Here is a 24,826-nt window from a genome sequence, read left to right on the forward strand (position 1 = left end):
TCAGATGACCTCCCAGGTTCTGGAACACTTCCTTTTCCTCACTTCCCAGCCTGACACAGGAAGGTGGCTTCCAATGGGAGTCTCCCTGCAGTACTGCATCATCCCTGTTGGCTCCCTTAGTCTTGTTGCCAGATGCTCCTCCTGACACCCATGGAAAAGCCTTGTGTGCACTGCCAGGAGCCTGATGAGCATGCACCCAAGAGAAATCACAAACCAAAGAAGGAAAATGGCCGTCAGAACTTTCCACCTTCCTTGCATCTCATTTGCATAGAATGTGAACTGGCATGGTACACTCATGTTAGAATTGGCAAGCTCTGAGAATACAAGTCCATAGGTTTGTATGTCAAGGTTGTGTACCACCTGTCCCTGATCTCTAGAAATTCAGTATGAGTGTTTTCGCTTCTAGATGCAAAATGTGTCATCGGCAGTAGAAATATAATGTAAGGTCACATACGTCATTTAAAATTTTCTGGTAGCCACATTTTAAAAAAGCAAAAAGCAATAAGCAAAATCACTTAATGTATTTTATAAAAAAATATTATTTCAACATGTAATCAATAAAAAATTATTACCAGTATATTTTGTTCTTTCCCCCCATGTTAAGTCTTCAAAGTCCATTACATGTTTTATAGGTATAGCCCATCTCAATCCAGACTAACCACATTTCAGGGACTCAGGAGCCACCTGTTGCAGTGACCACAATACTAGACAGGTCAATTCAAAGTTTGCACTATTAATATTTAATAAAAAACATCTGTGCACACACACAGCAACTTAGCAGAATTGCATTGTAAGATGTTCCTGACAATATAGGTAGACATAAAGGTAGATCTATCTACAAATATAAATACATGTGTCTTCTGCTGCATAATGCCACACAGCAGGGCAGCGCTTGGAACATAGAAGTCCACGTCAGCTATTTTTATTGTTGATTCTTGTCAGAAACCTCCCAAGGTTGTTCAGGCAACTATTATTCCCAAGTTATAGATGAGGAAACTGAGTCACAGAGCAAGTAAACAGTCAGCCCCAAGTCACAGTGCTGTTAAGCAGCATATCCCATGAACTTGAGTCCAATTCTGACTCTACACCAAAAGGACCTACAGCACTCAGTCAGGGATGTGAGCCTTGCAGGCTTGACAGGGGGTGGTTGGATTTTCCTGTAGGGGTTGACAGGGGAACAGATTTTTGATTCTGACATTTACTTATCTTTGAGGTAGGCACAAACTTTTGGAGTTAGTGTTGGTGGTGAAAAGATCAGATCTGTGAAGATTTGCCTTTAAAAAGAGATGGTTGGATACTGCTCATGTCCTGAGGGTGCCATTGACATGGTTGGTGATCCATGTGAAGTAGAGCCCCCCGAGTGGTGCAGTACATGAACAGTGAAACCCTACTTGGCAACCCTCACTTTGGTTTCATTTTTGCCAAAAAATATTAATAATAATAATTTAAGCAAATTACTAAACTTCCCCATCGGTTACTTAAAGCACCAAGGAAGGTTTGCCAATCCCAGGGCAGGGCCCTATCTCATCCTGTGTTTCTTAATAATGGAGCCCATCTTTTCTCCTAGCATTACTGAGGAGAGTCCTTCATTTTTGTCACCCTCTCCTGGGCAATACCCATTGAGAGGCTGCACGAAATACATTGTCTTCAGCATTATTCTTGAGTCAGGCTTCTTTTGCTTACTGTCACAATTAAACACATTTCTTATTAAAGCATTTCTCTTTAATTTCATTGATTCTAATAGAAGGTATTCATAAAACAAGAGTAGTTTTGGTGTTTCGATGTTATTGCCAGAGAACTATGACATTTTAGAAAGGGTCCAGTTGCACACGTCATTTTACCTCCGGACTGAAGCATATTATTAGTGCATTAAATGTCATGAATGCCTCCCATGACATCAAGCACACAGAACCTAGTGTTCACCTTGGAGCCATACTACAATCCCCACGTAGATGTCACATACTCCAGTGTTTCTGTTTGCCAGCTCCAGACGTTGGCTGTCCTTAATTGTTCTGGTCTACATGTTTTCTCCTCTTTTTAATCTTAGGATGTCTGCTGACATGCCTTAGAAAGATAGTTGGGTACTGATGTAAAAATATTCATAATTGTTCATATTTAATATGTGCTAACCTTATCCATTTGTGGATTTTAATTAAGAGTTTTTTAAAATGGTTGATGCCATCCTTTAATTGAGCAGCAAAGGAACATGTCGGATTCAGCAAACACCTGACAGGTTTGTAATTGAGAAAATTTAAGTTTTTGCTGAAAGCACCTTAATTAAAATAGTTTACCTAGAAATCTATCAAAACTTAGGACAGTTGGAAATGAAGCTTTGCCAAATCTAGTTTAAAATGCCCGCTGGAGAAGGGGAAATCCAGGGAAAGGATATTTGCTGTAAACTAGAATGTTTAGCATCGTCAAACATAGGAAAGTCCAGAGAAGCACACCATGACCTCGAAGCTTGTGATTCCAGTGTCTGTTGTCACACAGGTGGGAGGTTTTAGGAAGAGACGTGGGACACTTGGCTCCCATAGGACACCTACTTCTCCAGCCCTCTGTAGTCTGCACAGCCAGTGGAGAAATGGCCAGGTCTTCATTACTGAGTGGCCCTGGTTCTCTGGGCCTCACACTCCCCCTGGCTGTATCTGTTTAGGATATTTTCACCACCCAGTAAAGGACTGAATTGTTTACACACCACCCACCATGTACCAATCAGCCCTCTGGAAGCCCAGGTAGTACTTCTAGGCCCTCAGCTAATCCTATGATGAGGGATCTATTAACAAAGACCTCCTAGGAAGAGTAGCATCTAGGCTGAGATTTGAAGGGCTAAAGGGAATGGGCCAAATGGAAGGCGTGGACAAAGGAAGGCCTGAAAAACAAACAGTGGTGTACCATGTGCCACTTAGAGAATTCTGTCTGGATGAAGTACAGAGCGAGTCGTGGGAAGCAGGTAGCTAGGCAGGGATGAACAGGACTTAGACTAGAACGTGCAAAAGAATTTGGCCTCATGTTTAGGGAACCTGGCAGCCCTGGAGGAGGAGAGGGGCAGGGCTAGACATGCATGCAAGGAACTGGCCTGTCCATGGCTGATGGCGTGGATCACAGGAGGGCAGGGTTCTACAGGAGCAAGGGCCATCTGCTCTTTCGGGATTCTCCGTGACTGGGATGGGTGGAGAAGCAGGAAGTGAGAGACAGCAATGAGAGAATCCCAAGGCCAGGAGGAAGGAGAGAGCCAGAGAGAGAGGGGCTGACTTAGGGCTTCCCACTGCCAAGCCCTGAACCAGGCACACTGGCTCTGGTGAGCTGTTTGTTTGTTCTATGGTTTTCTTTTCTCCTGCAAACCTGGGTCCTTCTCTCTAGAGCTGCTTTTGGCCTCCCTGAGGTTGGAGTTCCTGCCCTTTTCTACAAAGGCCTTCCACTTGACTTTCTGATCAAACCCAATGTCCAGTTGCAGACTCAAGATTCCCACAGGGAGCTGCCCTGATGTGCCATGTCCCCTTGGAGGCAGATACTGAATCCACATTTCTTGGGAGGATGGGCTTTGGAGCCAGCTGCATGAGCCTGGGGTCCAGTTCCATCACTTCTTAGCTGTGTAACTTTGAACGGGTCATCTGCCATCCCTGTGCCTCAGTTTCTTCATCTCCATAACAGGGAAAAACAGAAGTCCCTCCTCCCAGGTTGCTATGAGGGTCATGCTGTGAGTTAGTTCTTGCAGCAGCTTCGAGGAGTGCCAAAACTCAGTGTGACTCAGTTAAATGTCACTTTTTAGTATTGCTGCCACACTTGTGTGTCACCCAGGGATGGGAGTTCACAGCACATACTAGATTTTCAGTTGTGCAGGGAAGAGGGTCTGAATTAGGATTGTAGAAATAAGGGAAGGAATTGAGGGATGCCTCTAAGAGAAAAAATTAGGTGTTGGTTTTGTGTGTGGAAATTTGAGGATGAGGAAGAAATGATAAACTTAAAGGGAAATAATTATTTCTTTGGTTTGGGAGAAGACTTTCTTGAAACAGACATTTTTTTGGGGAAAAAAAAGTTTAAAACAGAATAGACTACTTTTAAGATAGAAATGAGAAAGGAAGAATATTTGCAGAATTAGACACTGTGAAAGTGCAAGAAAGCCTGGCAGGTTCAGTGATGATCCTTCAACTAGGAAAAGAAAGAAGAAATTAAGTGTATTTACCCAGCAGAGAACAGACTGATTCTTGGTGGTGGTCATGCTGAGTACAGATAGCTCTGAGCACCTGGGGTGTGAAATTGGTGTGTGTGTGTGTGTGTGTGTGTGTGTGTGTGTGTGTGTTTGTGTTTTCACAAGGCCACCTTGTCATCTTGTCATGGAAAGATTCGATTTTTGTTTATAAAAGGAATGTTTCAGAAGGCAAACTTGGGCTAAATGGAGAAACCTTCTTCCCATCTAATATGGTTAGCCATAAATTCTCAGATCTTATTATCTAAGATATAAAATAAAAAATGAAATCCAGAACAGGGATCTAGAGACCTCAGTGTTTAAAGTCCAGCTTATAGAATGTATACGTGTAGCAAAGTATTTTCTGTGACAATAGTCATCTGATTTATCATATCTCAATGCAAAAACGAATTTATTTTAAGAACAACATTATAGGATTGATGAAGTGTTCTTCTCTAGTTTAATGGTTTCTGACAGCTTCAGTAAACAAGCAGATCCAAAAGAGTAATGCACTCCGTTGAATAAGTTGGCACATTCATTCCAACTCAAATATACTTAGATCTGCCCTGTTTTACCTTCTGCATCAGCACACAGTGGCTCTGATTACTTTCTGATTTGTATACATTTTTGTGCTTTAAAAAAATTTTAAACAGACCCTTTCAAAGGGCTTCTGAAGTACCAAAGTGGAGGTTCTGCTAGGACTAATGGATCCATGCGTCACCTACTATCGTGTATAATGCATTTCTGAAGTACAAAATTGCACTCTTGTCTTTGCTTATTTTGGATCTTGGAAATAACTTATAAGGGAAACAAGCGGTAGGACTCTGTGCATGTTTGCTTAGCTCGAGAAACAGAGGCAACTGCATATTCACAAGTATACTGATAGTGATGTTTCCATGGCAACTAGAGGCTATCATAATATTTATACCCATCTATTATGCTTTAGTTTATATTAGGAAATGGTGTTTCAATGACAAGATATATTACTTTGTTTTCTTAAATATCTTGATAGTAGGTTTTTTTTTTATTTTTTGGTTTGTAGGTTAAATGTTTTTTAAAAGCTTACTTCATGAAAAATAGCGAGAAGTCAAACAAAAATACCATTTCAATTATTCCCTGTAAATCATAAATTGCATACATCTGCCTGTTCATAAAATTTTGAAATTGAGATCTGTGACACAGTAGTTCTGACTCAGTGTTAAAGTCGGGGGGAATACATATTGTTTTCCTATATTCCACAATTTCATTCTGTGGGAGTCCTGTCTTCTAGCTGTTTGCTTTGTAAGCTTTAAATTAATGTTCAAGAGATCCGCAGCAGAAGAACAGAAACCAAGAACACAGGGTGGTCATCTAAGATATTATTTGTCTCATACCAGTGGATATAAGTGTTGTGTGTGTGTGTGTGTGTGTGTGTGTGTGTAGGTTAATGTAGGATTGTAAACAAATGAAATCTCTCACTGAAATTACCTAATAATTCAACTTTCCACATATAAATACACACAAAATACTGTTCTGTGTGTTTCAGACAAAAATGTTTATGGTTGTATGAGGATTATATTCTAGTGGTGGAAGTGGGTACTAAGTTAATAATCAATAAGTACCTCCTGTAATACTGTGCAATGACTTAGAAGAAACTTGAAGATACACAGGGCTGTAGAAATGATGGGAACCCACTATACTGAAGTATATTGCTTATGTTCTGGAAGGTCTTTCATTGACCATTGTCCTGGCTCTTTAGATCAAATCAAGGGGGGGGGGGCATGTATTAACCCTAGTTGTTGAGAAAGGAAACTGTGCACCAGGGGACAGGAAACCAGCTGGCCAGATTCAAGGAGGGCAAGATGCATGCCTGTCACTCACCCTGTGGGCACTTGCAAGACTTGTTGAACAGCAACTGCGTGATGGAAATAAGCACACCCACGTGTGACCTGACAGTAGGACCAGTACCATCTGTTCACTCCTTCTTAGGTAAAGTTTCCAAGACTGAAAAGGAAGCAGAAGTTTAAACCTTGATCCATGTTGATGATGCTTCTTTCCTACCTTAGAAGTCAGAGAATGTTCTGTCTGCCTGACTCTCAAACTACCAGGAGGGTGACATTAGCAAGATCTTCCCTCTCTTGCCCCTGATTGGATAGGTAAAGGTAGAGAATAACAATATCTAGATTGTCTTTCTCACAATATTCCTTTTTTGAGCATCATAAGATAACGTGTGCAATTCTAGGTGCTCATTGTACACTGATGTCATTATCGATGCTTTAAAATGTCATCCTATTTTGCTTCAATTAGGGAAGTCTTCACTTTCAGATGGTTCATAAAATAATCTTTGCTATACCTCTCCCTCTTATTTCAATGTAATTTGGGGATGAAATGATCATATAATTAAAGAGAAAAGCAGGCCTAATTGGGTTATCCTCCTGAAATAAGGAGCTTTTTCAACATCAGCCTATAGCATTGCTCACCACCTGTGAGCTGTGCCATTAGTGTGGAAAAGTGCTGTAGAGTGAAGCATTAAAAAAATAAAAATAAAAAATAACTGCCTGTTGGCAAGTCAGGGGAGGGTAAGGGTTCTGTGTTCGACTATTTTTTTGTGCAGAGTTAGGGGAATTACCAAATTTTGCTAATTTATTTTTAGTTTCATTATTTCTGTGATGGATTGAAGTAAGGTTCTACTCTGCCGTCTTCTAGCCATTGCTAAACTCATGTGTGAATGACAGGCAGCTCTCCCATGGAATTTCTATAGGTCTCTGTGACTGAGACCCTCAGCCAACCACAGATAGCAGACATCAGGAGCTTTGAAACTTGCTTCACATTTTGAATTCAACAAACACTATTTAGCAACTTATTGCAGGAGGGAAGAAATAGAAATTATGATGTTTCTGGCAAGAGAGAGACATGCTATTAAAACGTAAGGATCAGCACAGATAAACTGGTGTTGCTTGTTATGGTTTTGATGTCAGATGACCACCAAAGACTCCTCCTGTGTGAGACAGTTCAAGTAAGTTCATAGGTGACCTGATTGGATTCTGACAGCCTTAGCTTAATCAGTGCATTAATCCTCTTGAATGGATTAATCAGGTGGTAAAGTAGGCAGGTAGGGAGTGGCTGGAGGAGGTAGGTCACAGGGACATGCCTTTAGGATTTATGTTTTGTCCTTGGCAAGCTGAGCTTTGTCTCTCTCTGACTCCTGGTGGCCATATTCTGAGCTGCTTTGTTCCATGACACTTCTCTGCCATGATATTCTCCCTCATCTTGGGCCCAGAGCTATCTGTGGACCCAGACCTCTGAAACCATGAACTCCAAATAAACTTTTCCGCCTCTCACTATTTCTGTCTGATCTTTTGGTCACAGTGGTGGAAAACCTGAGTAAAACATTGTTGCAGACTTCAAAGGAGAAAAATAGATTTATTTAGCTGGACTTGAATGACAAATCTGGATAGATGTGACTAGTGTGAGATGCTGGGCTTATTGCTGCCTGGACAGGTGAAGCTGCCTGCTAAAATTTAATGATCATCTAATGTATTCCAAGAATTTTGCATTTATTTTCTCATTTAATTCTCTCTGCCAGCTTCCAACACTGATTAAAATATCTGCATCATTTCAATAAAAACCTGATATAAAGAGTCTGAGAAATTTGTATAAAATGATAAAACTAGAGTTCATAGTGGATCTTACCACTGACTGCTGTCTAACTTCAAATCCTTTGATCAAGGCATCATCAAAAGCCATTTTAATCTAGTCTAGTGAAAAGCTTTTTAAAGATATTTGAGAACATAATTAAGATAACTGCACTGAAATGGTATGATTGGTTCCCACTTCAGAATACTGTCATTTTATATGACTTCTTTATTTCTGAAATGGCAAGCAGTTGTTACTAAGTGAAAGGGCAAAGTAATCTCTGAAGAACCAGTCTTTACCACTTCTCTTAGTATCCTACTGTGTGATCACAAAATTGGGATCAGTTTTAGAAACATGACTTTCTTCAAAAGTCTGTAAAATGCAGCTATCTTCATAATGTTTTGTGCAAGAATACTGTTTTTCTTTTTCCTGTTGCTCACTAAAATTAAACTGACTTTTATTTTATTTTATTTTATTTTTTTATTTGTTGATACTGGGAATTTACCCTAGGGTCACTTTAAGACTGAGCCATATCTGATATCTGCAGTCTTTTTTTTTGAGACAGGGTCTTTCTAAGTTGCTTAGGGTCATGCTAAGTTGCTGAGCCTGTCCTCCAATTTGCAATCCTCCTGCCTTAGGCTCCTGAGTTGCTGGGATTATAGGCATATGCCACTAACTTTTAAAATGTAGCTTTCACTGAGATTTTATGAATTACTGCAAACATTACCTGTGCCTGGAGATCTTTGTTTAAAAGAAATGGAAAATGGTTCCCACTTTTGCCAAGAAAAATGGAGGAAAAAGGTGGCTAACAAAACTATTTTTGTGTATATGAAGTAGGAGAAGAAATATCTCAAAGAAAGTGATGATTTATTTTACTATGCATTTTACCTTAACTGTCCATGTTTTAAATTTTGGTATTATAAGAGTAATTAATATCCACAATCCCAATTTATTTTGTGTTTCGTTTTTCTTACAGCAGACTTATTACAAGAGCAGACCTGCCAAGAGTAGCAAATTAAAGTATTGCTCAGTCTCTGATTTGATTTTGTGAGCTAGCATTTACTCTGTGCTGCCGACAGAGGGCTTTCTTATTTGTTGTAATCAGAACCAATAATTAGATTCTTTTTTGAAAAATTATTTTAAGACAGGGATGATTTTTAATTTTGCTCTGAATATACAACTTTGTGTGTGTTTTTTTTTGTTGTTGTTTGTTTCTGTTTGTTTTCACTCTGCCAAGCATGCTCTCCTGAGTAAGGGTTAGACAGTAGGAGATAATTGTGCTATTTGTATAAACTACACCCATTATGACTTCTCCACAATATCCAATTATTGTTTTTCTTTGCATTTGAGTGATAATTTAAAAAATATTTCTGATGTCATCTGGGTGCAGAAATAGAATAAATAGAATAAAGGTTTTTTTGTGGGGAAAAATGTTGTTTTCTCTAAGCTTTTATGTTATATGCTCACTCTATTCCATTTATTTTAACATTAGTTTTGAAGAAAGGAAGGGTGAATTTCCTTCAGTGGGTTTTTCAAAAGCCTCTAAATTTGTTTTTATATAAACAGATCCTTTTCTGTTCAAATCTACATTTCATCACCTATTCTAGTATTGCTCTAGTAACTTAATTTCAGTGAAAATGTTAGCAGCATAATAAATACATAATAAATGGAGGCAAAGGGCATGCTAGCTAGAGAGTACCTACCAGAGGTAACTGAGAGTATCCTCTTGGGGTGGACAAGCTGATTAGGTTGAGACCAGGGGTACTGAGCAGGCTCAGTAGGAGGTCAGCTCAAGTCCACATGAAGAGATGGAGGAGGTCCCTGCCCTCACCCTTAGTGTTGCTGAGCAGAGCAATCTGAAATGCAATTACTATGTGTATGCAGAATGTTCAGAATGTTCTTCCTTCATATAGGAAGATTTTTTTAAATTAATTATTTATTTATTTAGTCATACACGATAGTAGAATGCATTTTGATATATAATACATACATGAGGAAGATTATTTTTAACTAGACCTTGGAGATAAATATACTCAACCTTAGTTGAGAGAAGAGGAGGGCAGGCATAAGCAAAGTGTTAGACTAGAAACACTCAAGGTGGGAGCCATGCTTTCTTGTGCAAGTACCTAGAACTCCAGGGCCTACTTCATGTGCACAGATGTTGAGTGGTTGAATGAATGTTAGACAGGAATGCAAAGTTTATTAACTAGGCAGTGGAGTATGAATTTGAATTTTTTTAGCAAGTGTTGCAAACTGAGGTTGTATTTTATGACAGACCCTGATCTCAGTTGTGTGGGTTGAAGATAGACGGATGAGATGGGAGATTAAGAAACAAGGTGGGGAGACCAGCTCAGAGATTTAGTGGCCTGATTGTGTAGTTGTTATGGTTTACAAAGAGGTGTCCCCTGAAAGGTCATGTTCAAGACAATGTAGGCATATTCAGAAGTGACATGATTATATCATGAGAGATAAAACTTAATTGGTGCATTAATTCATTTGCTGGATAATAATTTGAAAGGACTACCATATTGGATGGTAACTGTAGGCAGGTAGGATGTGGCTAAAGGAACTAGGTCATTGGGGATGTGACTTTGGGGTTTATGTTTTGTCCCTGGAAAATGAAGTCCCCCTTCCTCCCTGCCCCCTACTCTTTTTCTCTCCTTCCTGGTTGACATGAAGTGAAAAACTGTCCTCCCCACATCTGTCCACCATGATGTTATGCCTCACCTCTGGCCCTGAGCAATGGAGTTGGCCAACCATGCACTGAGACCTTTAATGTGAGCCCCAAATAAACTTTTTGTCCTCTAAGTTGTTCTTGTCAGGGATTTTGGTAATAGCAATGAAAAGCTGATTAACACAATAGTATAAACACAAGAAGAGCTGAGTGTGAGTTGGCTCCACCATTAACTGGATCAACTCCCTCAAATTCTGTAAAATCTTCTACTCACAGTGCTCTGGGAAAATGGAAAAATAATAGCTTTATAATAGAGCTTTTTTGAAAATTAGGTAAGATAAATTCTAAATAATTTGATCAGAATGCCTAGGAAATCCAACTATCTATTATTCCTTCACATACTCATTTTGTTCATGCTGAAGAAGTTCTCATGAATAACCAGGAATGCTAAGTTATAAAAAGTGAACTGGGACCATATGCTTAATACATGCTGAATGAAATAATTCTTGTAAAATTAATATAGTAGTAGTAAGAAATTAGGAAAGGGAAGAAGGAAGCTGGAATTTGCAAAACAATTAACAGGATCAAATTTAATTAACTGAGTGAATGTAGGGAACAAGTGACAAATTGGACATAGTAGTCTTGGAGAAAATAACAGAAAGATGTAAATTAGAAGAAGAATTGAATTACGGGGTCACTGTGGGCAACAGAACTGAACTGCTGAATGTGAGATGCCAATTAGGCATTCCAAGAATGTCTAGAAGGATTCAGAAAATGCATGTTATAAATTGAAATTTTAATGAATACATCATTGACAGGGACATGGTAGTAGAATTTTGTACTTGGTGAAGTTTCAAGAAAAATGTAAGGAAAAATAATAGCAACTTTTACTTTTTGAGCATGTACATAGTAAGTATTATTTTAATAACTTGCTTAAATTATTTCTTCCTCACAATAATAGCAGAAATAATTGATATTATTATACTTAATTTAGAGGTAGGGAGAACTGTGGATCAACAAGCGAAGTTGTCTGCCCTGGATCAAATAGCTTAAGAGTGTCAGATTGAGATTATAACTCTTGTCTGACTCCAGAGGACAGACTGGAGTTCAAGTCAAGTTAAAAAGTAGAAGGAAATAGAGACAATCATGTATCTGGGCTTGGGATGCAGAAGAAAAGCTAAGCATGAAGATCACTGGAAGGTATGTTATGTTTTTATGATGGAATAATTTGTGCCTATATAAAAATTGTGAAAAAGAGTCGGGCACAATGGCGTGAGCCTTTAGTCCCCGCTACTCATGAGGCTAAGGCTCAAGTTTTGCTCAGACCTGGGAGTTCTGGGCCATCCTGAGTAACATTTGGAGACTCAGTCTCAGAAAACAAAACAAAATGATGTGAAGGAGAAGTGAAAGATTGTAAATAGAGTTGTGAAACCAGAAACTCAAAGGAGCAAAGAATCTCTACTCCCATCATGAGGGATGCATCCTCCATCTTGCCCTTGAACACTTGCTTCTTTTTTTCAAGAGACTTTCAGATCTGCCATGCTAAGAATCCTTTCTGAGAAATCCCTGTGAAGTTCAGAGGGCAGGTAATATCCCCACTTTATAGATGGAAAGCAGAGAGTGATCAGGTGACGTATCTCCCATCATGAAGATCTGTGTCATCTCAGCTTAAGGCAGAGAGTCCCTGTTACCATTGCTGCGTTCTTTTCCTATGCCTCACTAAAGGTAGCCAGCTCGCAACACAGACTGAATGGCTGACCTTTGGCAGGAAGACCTGCCATGGAGAACCCCAAGAAAATGAGATAATGGATGCACAGACAATTGAACTCATTTCAAACATCCAATGATGACGTGCCAAGGAGTAAACAATAGTCTAGAGATATGCAGATGACAATGACATCTGACCGATGAAAGTGATATCCCCAGGTGGGAACATATGAAAATGTAGAAAGTACAATGGTGAAAGAATGAAGGTTTCAAGGATTTCAAGGAAGGATGTGGCCAAACTGGTTTTGAAGATGAGTGAAAGTATCCTATGTCCACGAAGGATCAGGAACACCATGTGCATGATGTGGAATTAAACTCACCTGTTGTGTTTGGGGAAACCCAAGTTGTTAGTTGCTGCTTCTATTTATGTGACTGACAGTTAGAGGTTCAGGAGCAATGGAATTACACCACAATTCTACTCTGCTACCAAAGAATACTTTAGACTGTGTAATTCATAAACCCCATGGGTTTACTTCTTGTGAATTTGCAGGCTATGATGTCCAAGATGGTAACATCTGCAGACTTAGTGCCTGCTAAGGGCTCACTCTCTTCTTCAAAGATGGTGCCTTCTCACAGTGGCCTCCCATGATGGAAAACAGACCTCTTAATCTGTTTCATAAGGGCACTAATCCCACCATGAGGGTTCCACTCATCTTAATCCATTGTGACATAATCACTCACCAGATGTCATTGGGGATTCAGTTTCAACAAATGAATTTTGAGGGGACACTGATGTTCAGAGCAGGGTTGACAGGGTATGGAGTTGAAGCTTAGCTGCGGAACTCCTGTATGCAAAGGTCTTGTAGGATGTGCTGCTTAGAGTTCATGCCTTCTGCTGAAGTTTCTCAAATTATATTTAAATGGAGAAAACATGCTAAGTGAAGTGAGCCAGACTCAGAACATTAAGGGTTGAATGTTTTCTCTCACATATGGAAGCTAGAGTAAAATAAGGGAAAAATGGAGGCGGGGTGACCGGATGTCATGAAGATGTAGGGAAGATCAGTGGAGCACAAAGTGATCAAGAGGGAAGGGGGTAGGATGGGGAAGAGGGGGAAATGCAGAAGGAATTTAAGAAAATCACTCTGGGCATGTGAAACTATACCATCATGAATTCCACCTCTGTGTATGTGTACAAAACGACAATCAAAAACAAAGAGTGAAAAAATATCAGTAAAGTATAGAGGAAGGAGAAGGAACAGGGAGGGAAAAGGGAGTGGCATTGAACAGAGAGTAAATCAAACTTCAGGCAAGTGTGAATTTGTCAAAATGAACCTAACTACTGTATAAACTATAATGATCCTTGGCGGGTGGGCAACCTAAACCAAACCAAAACAACAACAACAAAAAACCAAAACCAGCATTCCCTAAGGATGTTGATATCTTCTTTGGCACTTTTCGATTTCCTAAATAATCTTAGGCTTATAACAACTGGGTAATATTTTGAATTTTAATTGAAAAGGTAGCAATTCACCTTAAAAGATCAAACATGATTGTAATGGACAAGAAATTGGGAAATATTTTAGTCTGTGCTTAGAGACTTATAGTGTATACCCTTTGTAAAACTTCTAAAAAGGCCAGCTCCTAAGTTCAAACAAAATTGTTGCAGTAGACATTTTTGGTGATCCAGTGCAGGTATACGTTTCCATGCATGTTAACGTGGAAAAAAATCAGGAGGGTATGAGAGGATTATTGCCTCCCATGAAAACCTTCTGCTGTTGGTGTCTGTCGGTGACCTGTCTATAAATATTCTAGGACTCGAAACTCCATCTTTCAAGTAAGATTCTTAAAACTTCTTTGGGGAAGCTGTGCTGGGGATTGAACCTAGGACATCCCAATACTGTCAGAAGATACTAAGAAAGCTTGTGGTCAGTGAACTGGGTTTGTTTCCTTTTGCAGAAGGCATACTTTAATAAGGTTGGTTAACTAATTGAAAATTTTACCCCTGGTTATAAGACTGAATCATTACCAGAGATTATTTTTCATTTGTAGCATCTGATGCTAGAGAGATGGAGGTGAACACTTTACATTACAGACCTGATTTTATTGATTTTAGGAGGTGTTCATTGAGGGTTTCTTTGAGCTTTTACATGGCCGTGCCAAGCTATTGAATTAATGGAAGTGACCTGATTCTTTCTAAGGTAATCTTATCGTTGACACTGCTTGGGTAATGATTTAACTACCAATCCTTAAGAACATCAACATTAAAGATATTTAAGGCCTTACATATGGAAGACCATGACATTGCCTATATCTGTGTTTGGCTTATCACAACTGAGTAATATTTTGCATTTTAATTGAAAAGGTAACATTTCACCTTAAAAGATCAAACACAATTGTATTGGACAAGAAGTAAAACCCACATGTAATTTTCAGTGCTAATGATTCCATTAGCTCTTCGTTCTCTTATTGTAGGTGATCACTAGGTATTTTCAGAAAGAGGTTTAAATTTTTAAATTTTAATTGGTGCATTTAGTCTTCTGGCTGCAATTTCTGGCATATGGTCACTTTTATGTTTCATTTTAATCCTTTTAGGTGGAAAACGTTTGTTTTACTATGTAGTCTCTTATTACCAGATTTCTAAAACATTTATGTGCCAGTTGCAAATATAGCCTTGGCCAGGGCTTCCCATCAAATGCTCCACACCAAAGAAGAATTTTATCAGTTATGTTTAGAACACTTTATAGTATCCCTCCCACTTTTTCAGACCTTATCAGAGCCTATTTTCTATTAAGGTGACTTTTTCTATTTAAAGAAACTTATTTAGAGGCTGAGATTGTGGCTCAGCGGTAGAGAGCTCGTCTAGCACGTGTGAGGCCCTGGGTTCAATCCTCAGCATCACATGAAAATAAATAAACAAAATAAGGAATTGTGTCCATCTACTTCTAAAAAATAAATATTTTTTTTAAAAAGAAACTTATTAAGCTTGGCTTAACCTGGGTTTCCCAAAACTTACTTGTTGGGAAATAATACCCACTTTTGTGGCTATTTTAATTCAGAGTTATACTTGTTCCCATAGCCTTTGTCTGCCTAGAGTGACCCACAGGAGAAACCAACACTGATGAGATATAGAAATTGGACCCCAAAGTGAGCATGTGAATGTCAGATGATAGCGGACTGGCATGTCACCTCCTTTCTCCACTTGCACTGGTGGGCCCCTGTGGTCTTGCTCCCTTTGGTGTGGGGAGCACAACCTGAAAGTCCAGTAGTTGAGTGGGCATTGGAAATCTGGCCAGATATTGGAAATGCATAGATGTATATTCAGGTACGGGGTTATTATATCTTGAAACCAGGTTGTGAGTTTTCAGAGGGCTGCCGTCAGAGGTGGTACCCTTGCCTCAGGGCATTGCTGAACCCTCTGGTGGCTGCTTGGCAGACACTGTCCGCTTCTTGTGCAGGGACCTTCAAGCTGTTTTAGAGAAGCATAGCCCAGCTCAGCTGATGGACAGAAAGAGAATCCCGGGAGCTACCCACAGCCTGGAGGTGGTGTGGGGCAAGAGAAAAGAAAGTGAAAGGAAATACGCAGAGGGGAACTTGTCTGTGTTTGCTCAGTTTCCACGTCCTCCTGTGTGTATTTAGTTCCATGTAGTTTTACCAACTGTGTGGAAGCGTGTCTCCGGAGTCACAGTCAAGGTGGAGAGCAGCTGCATTCTCACAAGGCTCCCTCCTGTGCCCTTTGATAACTGCTCCACGTCCTGCCTCCACCTTCCCTGAACACTGGCAACCGAGGGATTCTACAGATATCGACTTACAAAATTTCAGAAATAGAAGACAGATGAGCAGTTGTTAATCTTTCTCTTTGTTCCAGGGGGTGGAGTGTATGGATACTTCATTGCTTTTTATTACTGACTAGTAGCTACTAATCTCTCTGATCATTACAAAGATCGACTGTGTCAGTAGCTCATTCCTTTTTAATTACTGAATAATATTCCCTGGTGTGCAGGCACCTCTGTTTGTTTGGTCATTCATCCACTGAAGGACATCTGGGTTGTTACTGAGAATACCACAAATAAAGACATATGGATGTTTGTGTATAGGTTCTCAGATGAAAATGTAATTTTCATTTCCCTGGGATAAATTCCCAAATATGCACTTTCTGGGTCCTTTGGTGGTTGTGTCTTTACTTCTTTAAGAAATTTCCAAATTGGTTTACAGAGTACCTCTAGCATTTACCCTCACATTAGCCATGTCTAAATTGCTCACTTTATCCTCATCTTCTTCGGGACTTGGTGATGTCACTGTTCTTAACTTTAGCTGTATGGGGAGGTGCACAATTATAACACATTATGATTTTAGTTTGTATTTCCCTGATGCCTGACAACATTGGGAATCTTCATACACGTGTGTCCTCTACAGTAAAATATCTGTTCACATCTTTTGCTCATTTTCTGATTGTATAGAATGTTTTACACGGTTGAGTTTTTTTAAATCAACCTTTTATTGGTACATTGTAATTATACGTACTATGGGGCTTCATTGTGATATCTTCATACTTGCACATACTATAAATTGTTCAGTTTTCCCCTAGAGCCTCTCTTTTCCCTTCTCTCTTCCCTCCTCTTCCCTCCCCCCATTCCTATCCCCTTTTCCTCTACTCTACTGATTTTCTTCCTATTTTCAAAGACATATCCTTTTGTGTAACAGAGGCCTGTAGTATTTTTGAAATCATTTGAATGACTCTGTATTCTTTTTCCTTTATTTTAAGACTACTTTACATGACATATATTGGTTCTATTTTAAGACTTATTTACTTGAAAGATTAGGTATCTTATTTCTTCACATGGAAAACATTCATGGAGACCTGATATGTACGTGTGAGGTAAAACCTGTAGCAGTAGCCCATTTTTGTTTTATTTTGTATAGAAGCATGAAAAATGCAATATGCAGTTGTCAAACAGAGCTGTTAATATAGTGGAGTCTTTTATGATAAGATGATGTGACATTTTATACAAATATGAAAACCAACAGGCTGTTCCTTATCCATGAACATTGTGCATTGAGGAGGATACATCATACGGTATTAAAACATATGACATCTGAAAATTGCTAGGAAAATTTTCAAAATGTATTGACTGAGATCAAAATACCTCAAAGGATGCACCATGCTGCCTTAGCACGCAGAGTGCTTTGAACCAAAGGACATTGGAAGGGCCTCAGAAGCAGGGTCTCTCTAACCTTCTTTTGACTTCCTGTCTCCTGCCCCATTTTTGTCTCCTGAAGTGAGTCAAAGAAACCACAATTCCTCTTCCCCAAGGCTGTGCATGTGAATTAGAAGTCCTCTCCCCCAAACCAGCCATGAAATCTTAGGGCTGCCACTCTCTCAACTTCTCCTTGGGGACCCTCATTTTAGGGAGACTTTCCCCAAAACCAGGGAGAAATTTTGTTACATGGAGAGACCAAGGAATATCAAAAACAAACAAACAAAATGAAAAACCAGGCCTTGATGGATCTCCCGAGTTTATTACCTTTTTAAAAAATATTTACTTTTTAGGTGTAGTTGAACACAATATCTTTATTTCATTTATTTATTTATTTATTTTTGTGTGCGTGGTGCTGAGGATTGAACCCAGGGCCTTGCACATAATAGGTGAGTGCTCTACCGCTGAGCCACAGCCCCAGACCCGAGTTTATTAATTTTTGATAATGCCACTGTTATCCAATCATTTCTACATGGCTGTACATTTTTCATTGAACCTAAGAGTAAAAGTACGTAGTTCTCTCTGGGGATTTATGTCTCTATGTAATGTTTTTATTAGTGTATCATCAGTATATGTAGTATACATATGTGTTGTTTCATTTTTACATTATCATGATTGCATGAAATAAAATCTGGGATGGCATTAAATTAAAAGCCATACAACAAAGAAAATGAAAGTAAAGGGAGCCTACAGGAATGGAGAATGTCTTCACCAGCTGCTTCTCTGACAGGGAATTAATATCCAGAATATACGAGGAACTCAAACTTAGCACCAAAAAGAAAAAAGACTCCAATCAATATATAGGCAAAAGAATTAAGGAGACACTTCTCAAAAGAAAGGATGCAAATTGGCTAACAAATATATAAAAAATAAATGCTCAATATATCTATCCATCAGGGAAACTCTAAGTCAAAACTACATTGAGATTTCATCTCACTCTAGTTAGAAGAACAGTTATTAAGAATATAAATAATAAATGCTGGCAAAGATGTGAAAGGAAATGTACACTCATACATTGTTGATGGGACTACCAAAACCACTTTAGAAAACAGTATGGAGGTTCCTTAAAAGACTGGAAATAGAGTCACCATGTGACCCCGCTGTCTCACTCCTTGGCAATTATCCATAAGAATTGAAGTCACTACATTATAGCAACACAGCTGCATCAATGTTTATAATAGCACAATTCACAATTGCAAAGCCATGGAACCAGCCCAGTTGCCTACAGGTAGATGAATGGATTAAGGAAATGTGGTTTATATTCACAATAGAGTCTTACTGCCATAACAAAAGAAAGTGAAATCCTGGCATTTGCTGGGGAGTGAAGGGAACTGGAGAACATTATGGTAAGTGAAATAAGACAGACTCAGAGACTCAAAGGGTAGATATTTTCTCTCACATGCAGAAGCTAGACCAAAATAAGGGAAAAAATGGGGTGGGGCGATTCCCTGAATATAGAAGGGTGATCAGTGGAGTAGAGGAAGAGGATTGAGGGGAAGGAAGGATGGATGGGTGGGGAAAGGGAGGAACCATGGAATGAAACTTATGAGATTATGCTATGTGCAACTATGACTATGCCATGGTGGGTTTCACTATGGAGTTTTGAGAGGCCTTACTTATTCTAGATATTCTTTCTTTTTTGAGCAGCTGTTTTTTAAACATTTTCTCCCAGTCTGTAGCTTGCTTTTCGTCCTCTTCATGTGGAGTTTCACTAAGCAAAAGCCTTTAGTTTTGTTGAGATCCAGTTTACTAATTTTTTGTTTTTATAAGCCATCATTTGGTGTCACATTGAAAAACTCTGCCAATTTCTAAATGCCAAAGACGTTCTATATTATTCTCTAAAACCCTGTAAAAGTTCTGTGCTTCCATATTTTACATTGCAGTTCATGATCAATATTGAGTTAATTTGTGTTTCTAAGTGACATTTAGGTCAAAGTTCATTTTTTTAAAACTGCAATTGTGCAATTTCTTCTGCAACAATTAACAGGCTGCCCTTCTATCGAAATTACTTTGTAGCTTTTCAAAAATAAGTTTGACATGTTTGTGTAGGTTTATGTCTGCATTTTGTGTCTTGTTGTAAAAATCTATATATCTCTCTGTCTTGATTTCTGTAGCTGTATAAGAAGCCTTAATGTCAGGTAGAGTGGGTCTTCCCACTGCATTCTTCTGAGTCAGGATACTTTTTAGCTACTATAGTTTCTATGGCATTTACTTTTTACAAATTAATCTCATAATGAGCTTGTGTGTGTACAAAATATGTTTTTTAAAAAGCAACTTGCTTGGATTTTAATAGGAATTACATTAAAGCATGTCTAACTTGAGGTGACTTGGCAGCTATGCAGAGTTTAATAATCTATAAATATGTCTTTCCACATCTGTTGTAGTCAGTTTGTACATTAAACTGTGACCAAAATACTTTACGAGAGAGACACAGAGAAGAGCCCAAAGGATGAAGTACCCTTCCAGGGCACACCCGCAGTGACCTACCTCCTCCCACTGCACCCCACCTGCCTACAGTCACCCCAGTCAGCCCATTCAAACCAAGATGGACTGATGAGGTCACAGCACTCCCAGTTCAATCATTTTACCTACAAACAATTCTGCATGAATACAGGAGCATTGGGGGACACCTCAAATCCCAACGATGACAATTTGTTTAGTCCTCTGTGGTGGTGGTGTTGTTGTTTTTTCCTTTCTTTTTATCAGCATGTTGTCCATTTTAGTATGATGATCCTTTGCTTGTTTTATTATTTGCATAAATAAGTATTTTTCTTGGAACAAGTATGATTTTGAATTTTAAATTTTGATTTCTGCATATTCATTGTTAACATATAGAAATTATATATCCTGTGACTTACTTAATTTAGAACTATGAGATGTTTTTTTTTTCCCTCAAATTTCTTCAGGTTTTCTATTTAGACCATCATGCCATCTTATATGAGAGTAGTTTAATTCTTTCCAAGCTGCATGCTTTGTTCGCCCCACTTGCCCTATTATCACAGTGGCTATAGCTTCTAAAACTACATGTTGACAAGTGGCCAGAATGGGCATCCTCATTGTTTCTGGTATTAGGAGAAAACTTTTCATTCTTTTGCTATTAAATATGATGGTAGTTGTAGTTCTTTGTAGATGCTATTTATCAAGTTTTTTTTTCAAATTCTGCATAATTAGAGTTTTCAGGATAATGACAGTACTTGCCGTAATTGATAAGGCATAGAGAAAACGTTGAGAAGTTTCTAGCCAGTAAATGCCTTTTTTCATTTAAATTTTTTATTAGTGCATCATAGTTAGATGATGTGGAGGTTCTATACACATGGAGTATAATTGACTCTACTTCAGTCCCTGGTGCTTCCCTGCTCCCTCATCTCCTCCCTCCCCGCTGTTCCCTTTCCTCTACTCTACAGGTCTTCCATCTATTCATTTATTTATAGTTTTTCATGAAATTATTGCAGAACTCTTTCTGTACAATTCTGTCAAATTTTGACCATTTACAGGTTGATTTTCATTTGTGCGTAGGGATGGTTTGAAACTTTTTAGATACTTATCATGTCTTTCCCTCATGGTCCAAGGTGTTTCAACAAAAGTGGCAAAATCTTCATATACATTGACTAGGACATATGTTTCCCTTTGTGTCTCTGCTTTGCACTGAGAAAATATGTGCAAACCACTTATTTGGTGAAGGAAAAGCATCTAGAATGTGTAAAATCTCTCAAAACTAAATAGTGACTATACAAGCAAACATGCTATCCAAGTGGAAGGTGAGCACATGATGCGAGTAGCTGTTTGGTGGCAGAGGGTACTTGGCTGGAACACAAGCACATGAACTGATGTTCAGCGGGATCAGCAGCCAAGGAAATACAGATTAAAACTTGAGTTACCACCGCATTCTCCTTGACACCTTCGCCCTCCATTCCCCTGCCAACCCCTGCTCTTCCAAGCATCTTTCACTCCTGGTGAAGTGTCCATCACTCTGGGAACTGAGCCCCATTGCAGCAGGTGCCATTTAAAATACAGTTCTTGGCTCAAGTCTGCCTCTAGCCAAGCAGGGCTCTCCTTGCAAGGGAGCCCCCATTGACACCTTGAAAACCTTCAGTAGGCTGAAGTTCAGTGGGCTCAGTAAAGGCCTGTTTAATAAGTGACCTCTTTTCTTTCTGTCCTCAGTGCTCAGCTGGTGCTTAACAAACAGATTGCCCATCTCAGAGGCAATTTCATACATTGCAAAAAATTTGAGGTAAAGTCTAATGTACTTAATCTGGATTGACCCTCATATGTCTTAATGGGAAACCACAAAATGATATTTGGTATGGTTATGGTGCAGCTATGAGCTTATTAAAATCCATATCTCTGGATTTAACTCCCAGGCGCCCTAACTCACTATTTTTGAGTGATTTTGGGATACTTGCATTTTTTTAATAAGAATTGTACATAATAATGATGCAGGTGGTCTGTGGACCATGCTTTGAGAAAAATAAGATGTCAGGAGATGCTGCTATATAGAAAAAACAAATCCACTATAATCACAGTACTTTGCAGTCAACAAATTCCTGCTAGGCATGTTGGAACCTCTGTAATTAGTTTTCTTTGCCATATTTGATATTGATGTCTTATGGGGCTGGCTGTATCAGGTGTCCTAAACAATGTACCTTGGCCTCTCATGTATCAGTATAGTGTTTAGATCAGTGACAGATCTGTGCCATTCAATATTTGTCTCTAGGCAAAAGATACTTACCTTTTGAGGAAACATTCTTGGTTTATCTAGAAGTTTTTTTCCCCCACATCCTATCTGAAATCCATGATGGCAAACTTTCACAATGTGAAATTCCATAGCAGTAGGCAATGAGGATTTGGGGCAGGAAAAAAAAGCAATGAGGATACATATTCAGTTGCAAGCAAAGTAATCTTTGGAAATTAGTTTTTCATGAAGAGGCTAGCTTCTTACATGATAAGCTTCCTTAGTTTACCCTTATGGAACATTCCAACAGTCCAAGTCTTCAATTCCAACTCAGTTTTTCTTCATGAGCCTCTGTGTTTTAAGAATGTTGTGTTTCAGTTATAGATTTAAGATGATTCCATGCTGTGGTGTCATATCACTTCTTCAGGTAACCTCTGATTAAAGTAAATACTCTCCTTACTTCTTTTCTGGGAACCCTTAGGAGTTTTGCTGAATTGCTGTACTCCATGATTATGACCTAGCAATTTAATACTATTTTTTTCCATACCCAATATATTGGAATTCATAGGCCTTCTTATTTCCCTGTGATGTGCTGATTTATGGTGCGTAAGATATTTATAGATCTCCAGATTGTGGTTTTATCAATTTGGAGATAATTAGTTTGCTTTTTTATGCTCTTCAAAGAAAATTCAAAGTTCTCCAAGTTGTATTCTAAAATGCATGCCGTGCCTTTCTTGGTGTGGCCACCACTTAGGCAGTTCATATCAACCCTTAAGAGCTACGAGTAAATATGTTCTTTCACAAATTGACAGAGCAGTGGTTCCAATATAGCAAGTGACATCATAGAGTACCTTAACTGTGTAATTTACAAGTATTCTTTTTTTAAATTGGAGTTTGGAGAAATGGTAAAGCTTTCTTCCTTTTTCCCACATAGACTTAAACTTTTTTAAAATGAGGAAATAGAATTTCTCTCTCTGTAATTTAAGATGAATTAGTATTTGCTGTCCTGGATTATCATTGGGAGAAATTCAATGTTTTCTAAAAAATGACCACTGTTAAATAAAAATAGTATTCGCACTTGATTGTTATTTTTTAAAAACTTTATTAAACACTTGAAAAAAACTACTGGGGATAATAAAAAGAGTTCATATTATAACTATAAATAAAAATGATTATATGGATCAAATTCACTGTTATACTTTGAGTTATTTTCCAGTGAGATATATCTTTCACAAAACCCTCCAGGACATGCAACAGAGAGGGAATGCACCCCCAAACTGAACATTTTAAGATCTCTTTGTAAATAACAATGACAATAGGTAGAATAAAGTTTACCTGGACTGTTTATGATCCAGTATTTCAGGGGACAAATTCAGGAATAATTTGGTCATTGTGACAAGATGAAGCCAAAATTCTTCCTGGCCTGGTGGGTCACTAAGCAGATGTGGGAATCTTAGTCTGTATATTGTTGGGGGAGGATACTTCATTTCTTCCCTTGAATTGTGTTCTCATTTTCACCTGTACTTTGCTTTTTGGATGGTGGGCACTGTCTTGATGCTAACCCAGTATGTGAGCTTGATGGCTGTATATTCATATTGAGTTGCTGGTTTCCTAGAAGCCATAATAAAGAAATCAAAATCCTGTTTTTCTCCTGAAGGCAAATATTCTCCTCTAGAGGCTCCTGGGAAGAGGCTTCAAAATTGTTTTCCAAAAGACAGGAACATCTTGGAATGAAAAATTGAATTTTCTTTTCTTTTTTTTCCCCTGAAATTCAGTTTTTTTGTTTGTTTGTTTGTTTTCGAATCAGATCTTGAAAATTTTAAAACCAAAATGAGAAGTGCAGTGTCAGTGCGCGAAGGCCAGGGCGTCGTCCTTCTCTGCGGGCCCCCGCCACACTCGGGTGGTAAGTAGCGCCCTGCTTCTGCTTTTGTTATTTGCTAAGTTTCAGGGCAAGGCCTGCAGCAGCCACAGTGTTATTGCTTCTGTAAATTACCCTGAGAAACCTGCTAACCCGAGCCTTAGATTCTGTCAACTGAGTAAGAATGTGAGACAGTCTACAAAAGATAGTCCATCTAGAGAAGTTTATAAACTCAATTTACACATCCTAACAGGCAGGGTCTCAAAGGCACGAGAGATCAAATCCGTTTTGATTATCCAACAGTGCTGAAAATACTTTATTCTTGCACCATTATTATTATTAGCTTTAGACCATGATATGGATTGAAGTTTTCACTAGCGATCATCCTCCTTCCCTCCCTCACACACATATTCATGCAACAAACACAGAGGATGGCACCAATCACAGAGTATGTGCCCTGCATCTCCGATATCTGTATTATGTACACATAAGTATGATATATGTGTGCACATTCACATCATTTTCATTGGACTGCTAGAACTGCAAATTTTATGCTACATTGGTATAAATTGAAATAACACTGGTCTAAAGGACATTGATATAAATTGAAATGTATTGCTAGAAATTCAGAAGCTAAACAGCATCTCTACCCAGGGTGAAAATGAACTTTAGCACATATGAAAATAATTTAATTAGCTCCCCAGTATGTGCCTGGAGTGCTGGTTTGATTTTCCTCTCCTGCTTACTGTTGTGAACATGGTCACTTGTGGGAACAAAGAGGGCATTATTAATGTATAAATCACTGTTCTCTGAGAAATAAACACATTCTGTTATTGAGAGGATGAGAATCACAGAGAGA

At 38.7% G+C, this 24,826-nt stretch overlaps 1 protein-coding gene across 1 annotated transcript in view; it reads left to right on the top strand.

Moving 5' to 3' along the window:
• Nucleotides 1-24,826, top strand: part of LOC143389977 (contactin-3) — a 319,072-nt gene that overhangs the window by 156,016 nt on the left and 138,230 nt on the right. The window contains exon 7 of the mRNA XM_077106266.1: nt 23,917-24,012. Coding sequence (XP_076962381.1) covers nt 23,917-24,012 — 96 coding nt within the window. The remainder of the gene's footprint in view (nt 1-23,916; nt 24,013-24,826) is intronic.

Source organism: Callospermophilus lateralis, chromosome 20 (assembly GCF_048772815.1).
Source record: "Callospermophilus lateralis isolate mCalLat2 chromosome 20, mCalLat2.hap1, whole genome shotgun sequence".
In the NCBI taxonomy this organism is placed as follows: Eukaryota; Metazoa; Chordata; class Mammalia; order Rodentia; family Sciuridae; genus Callospermophilus; species Callospermophilus lateralis.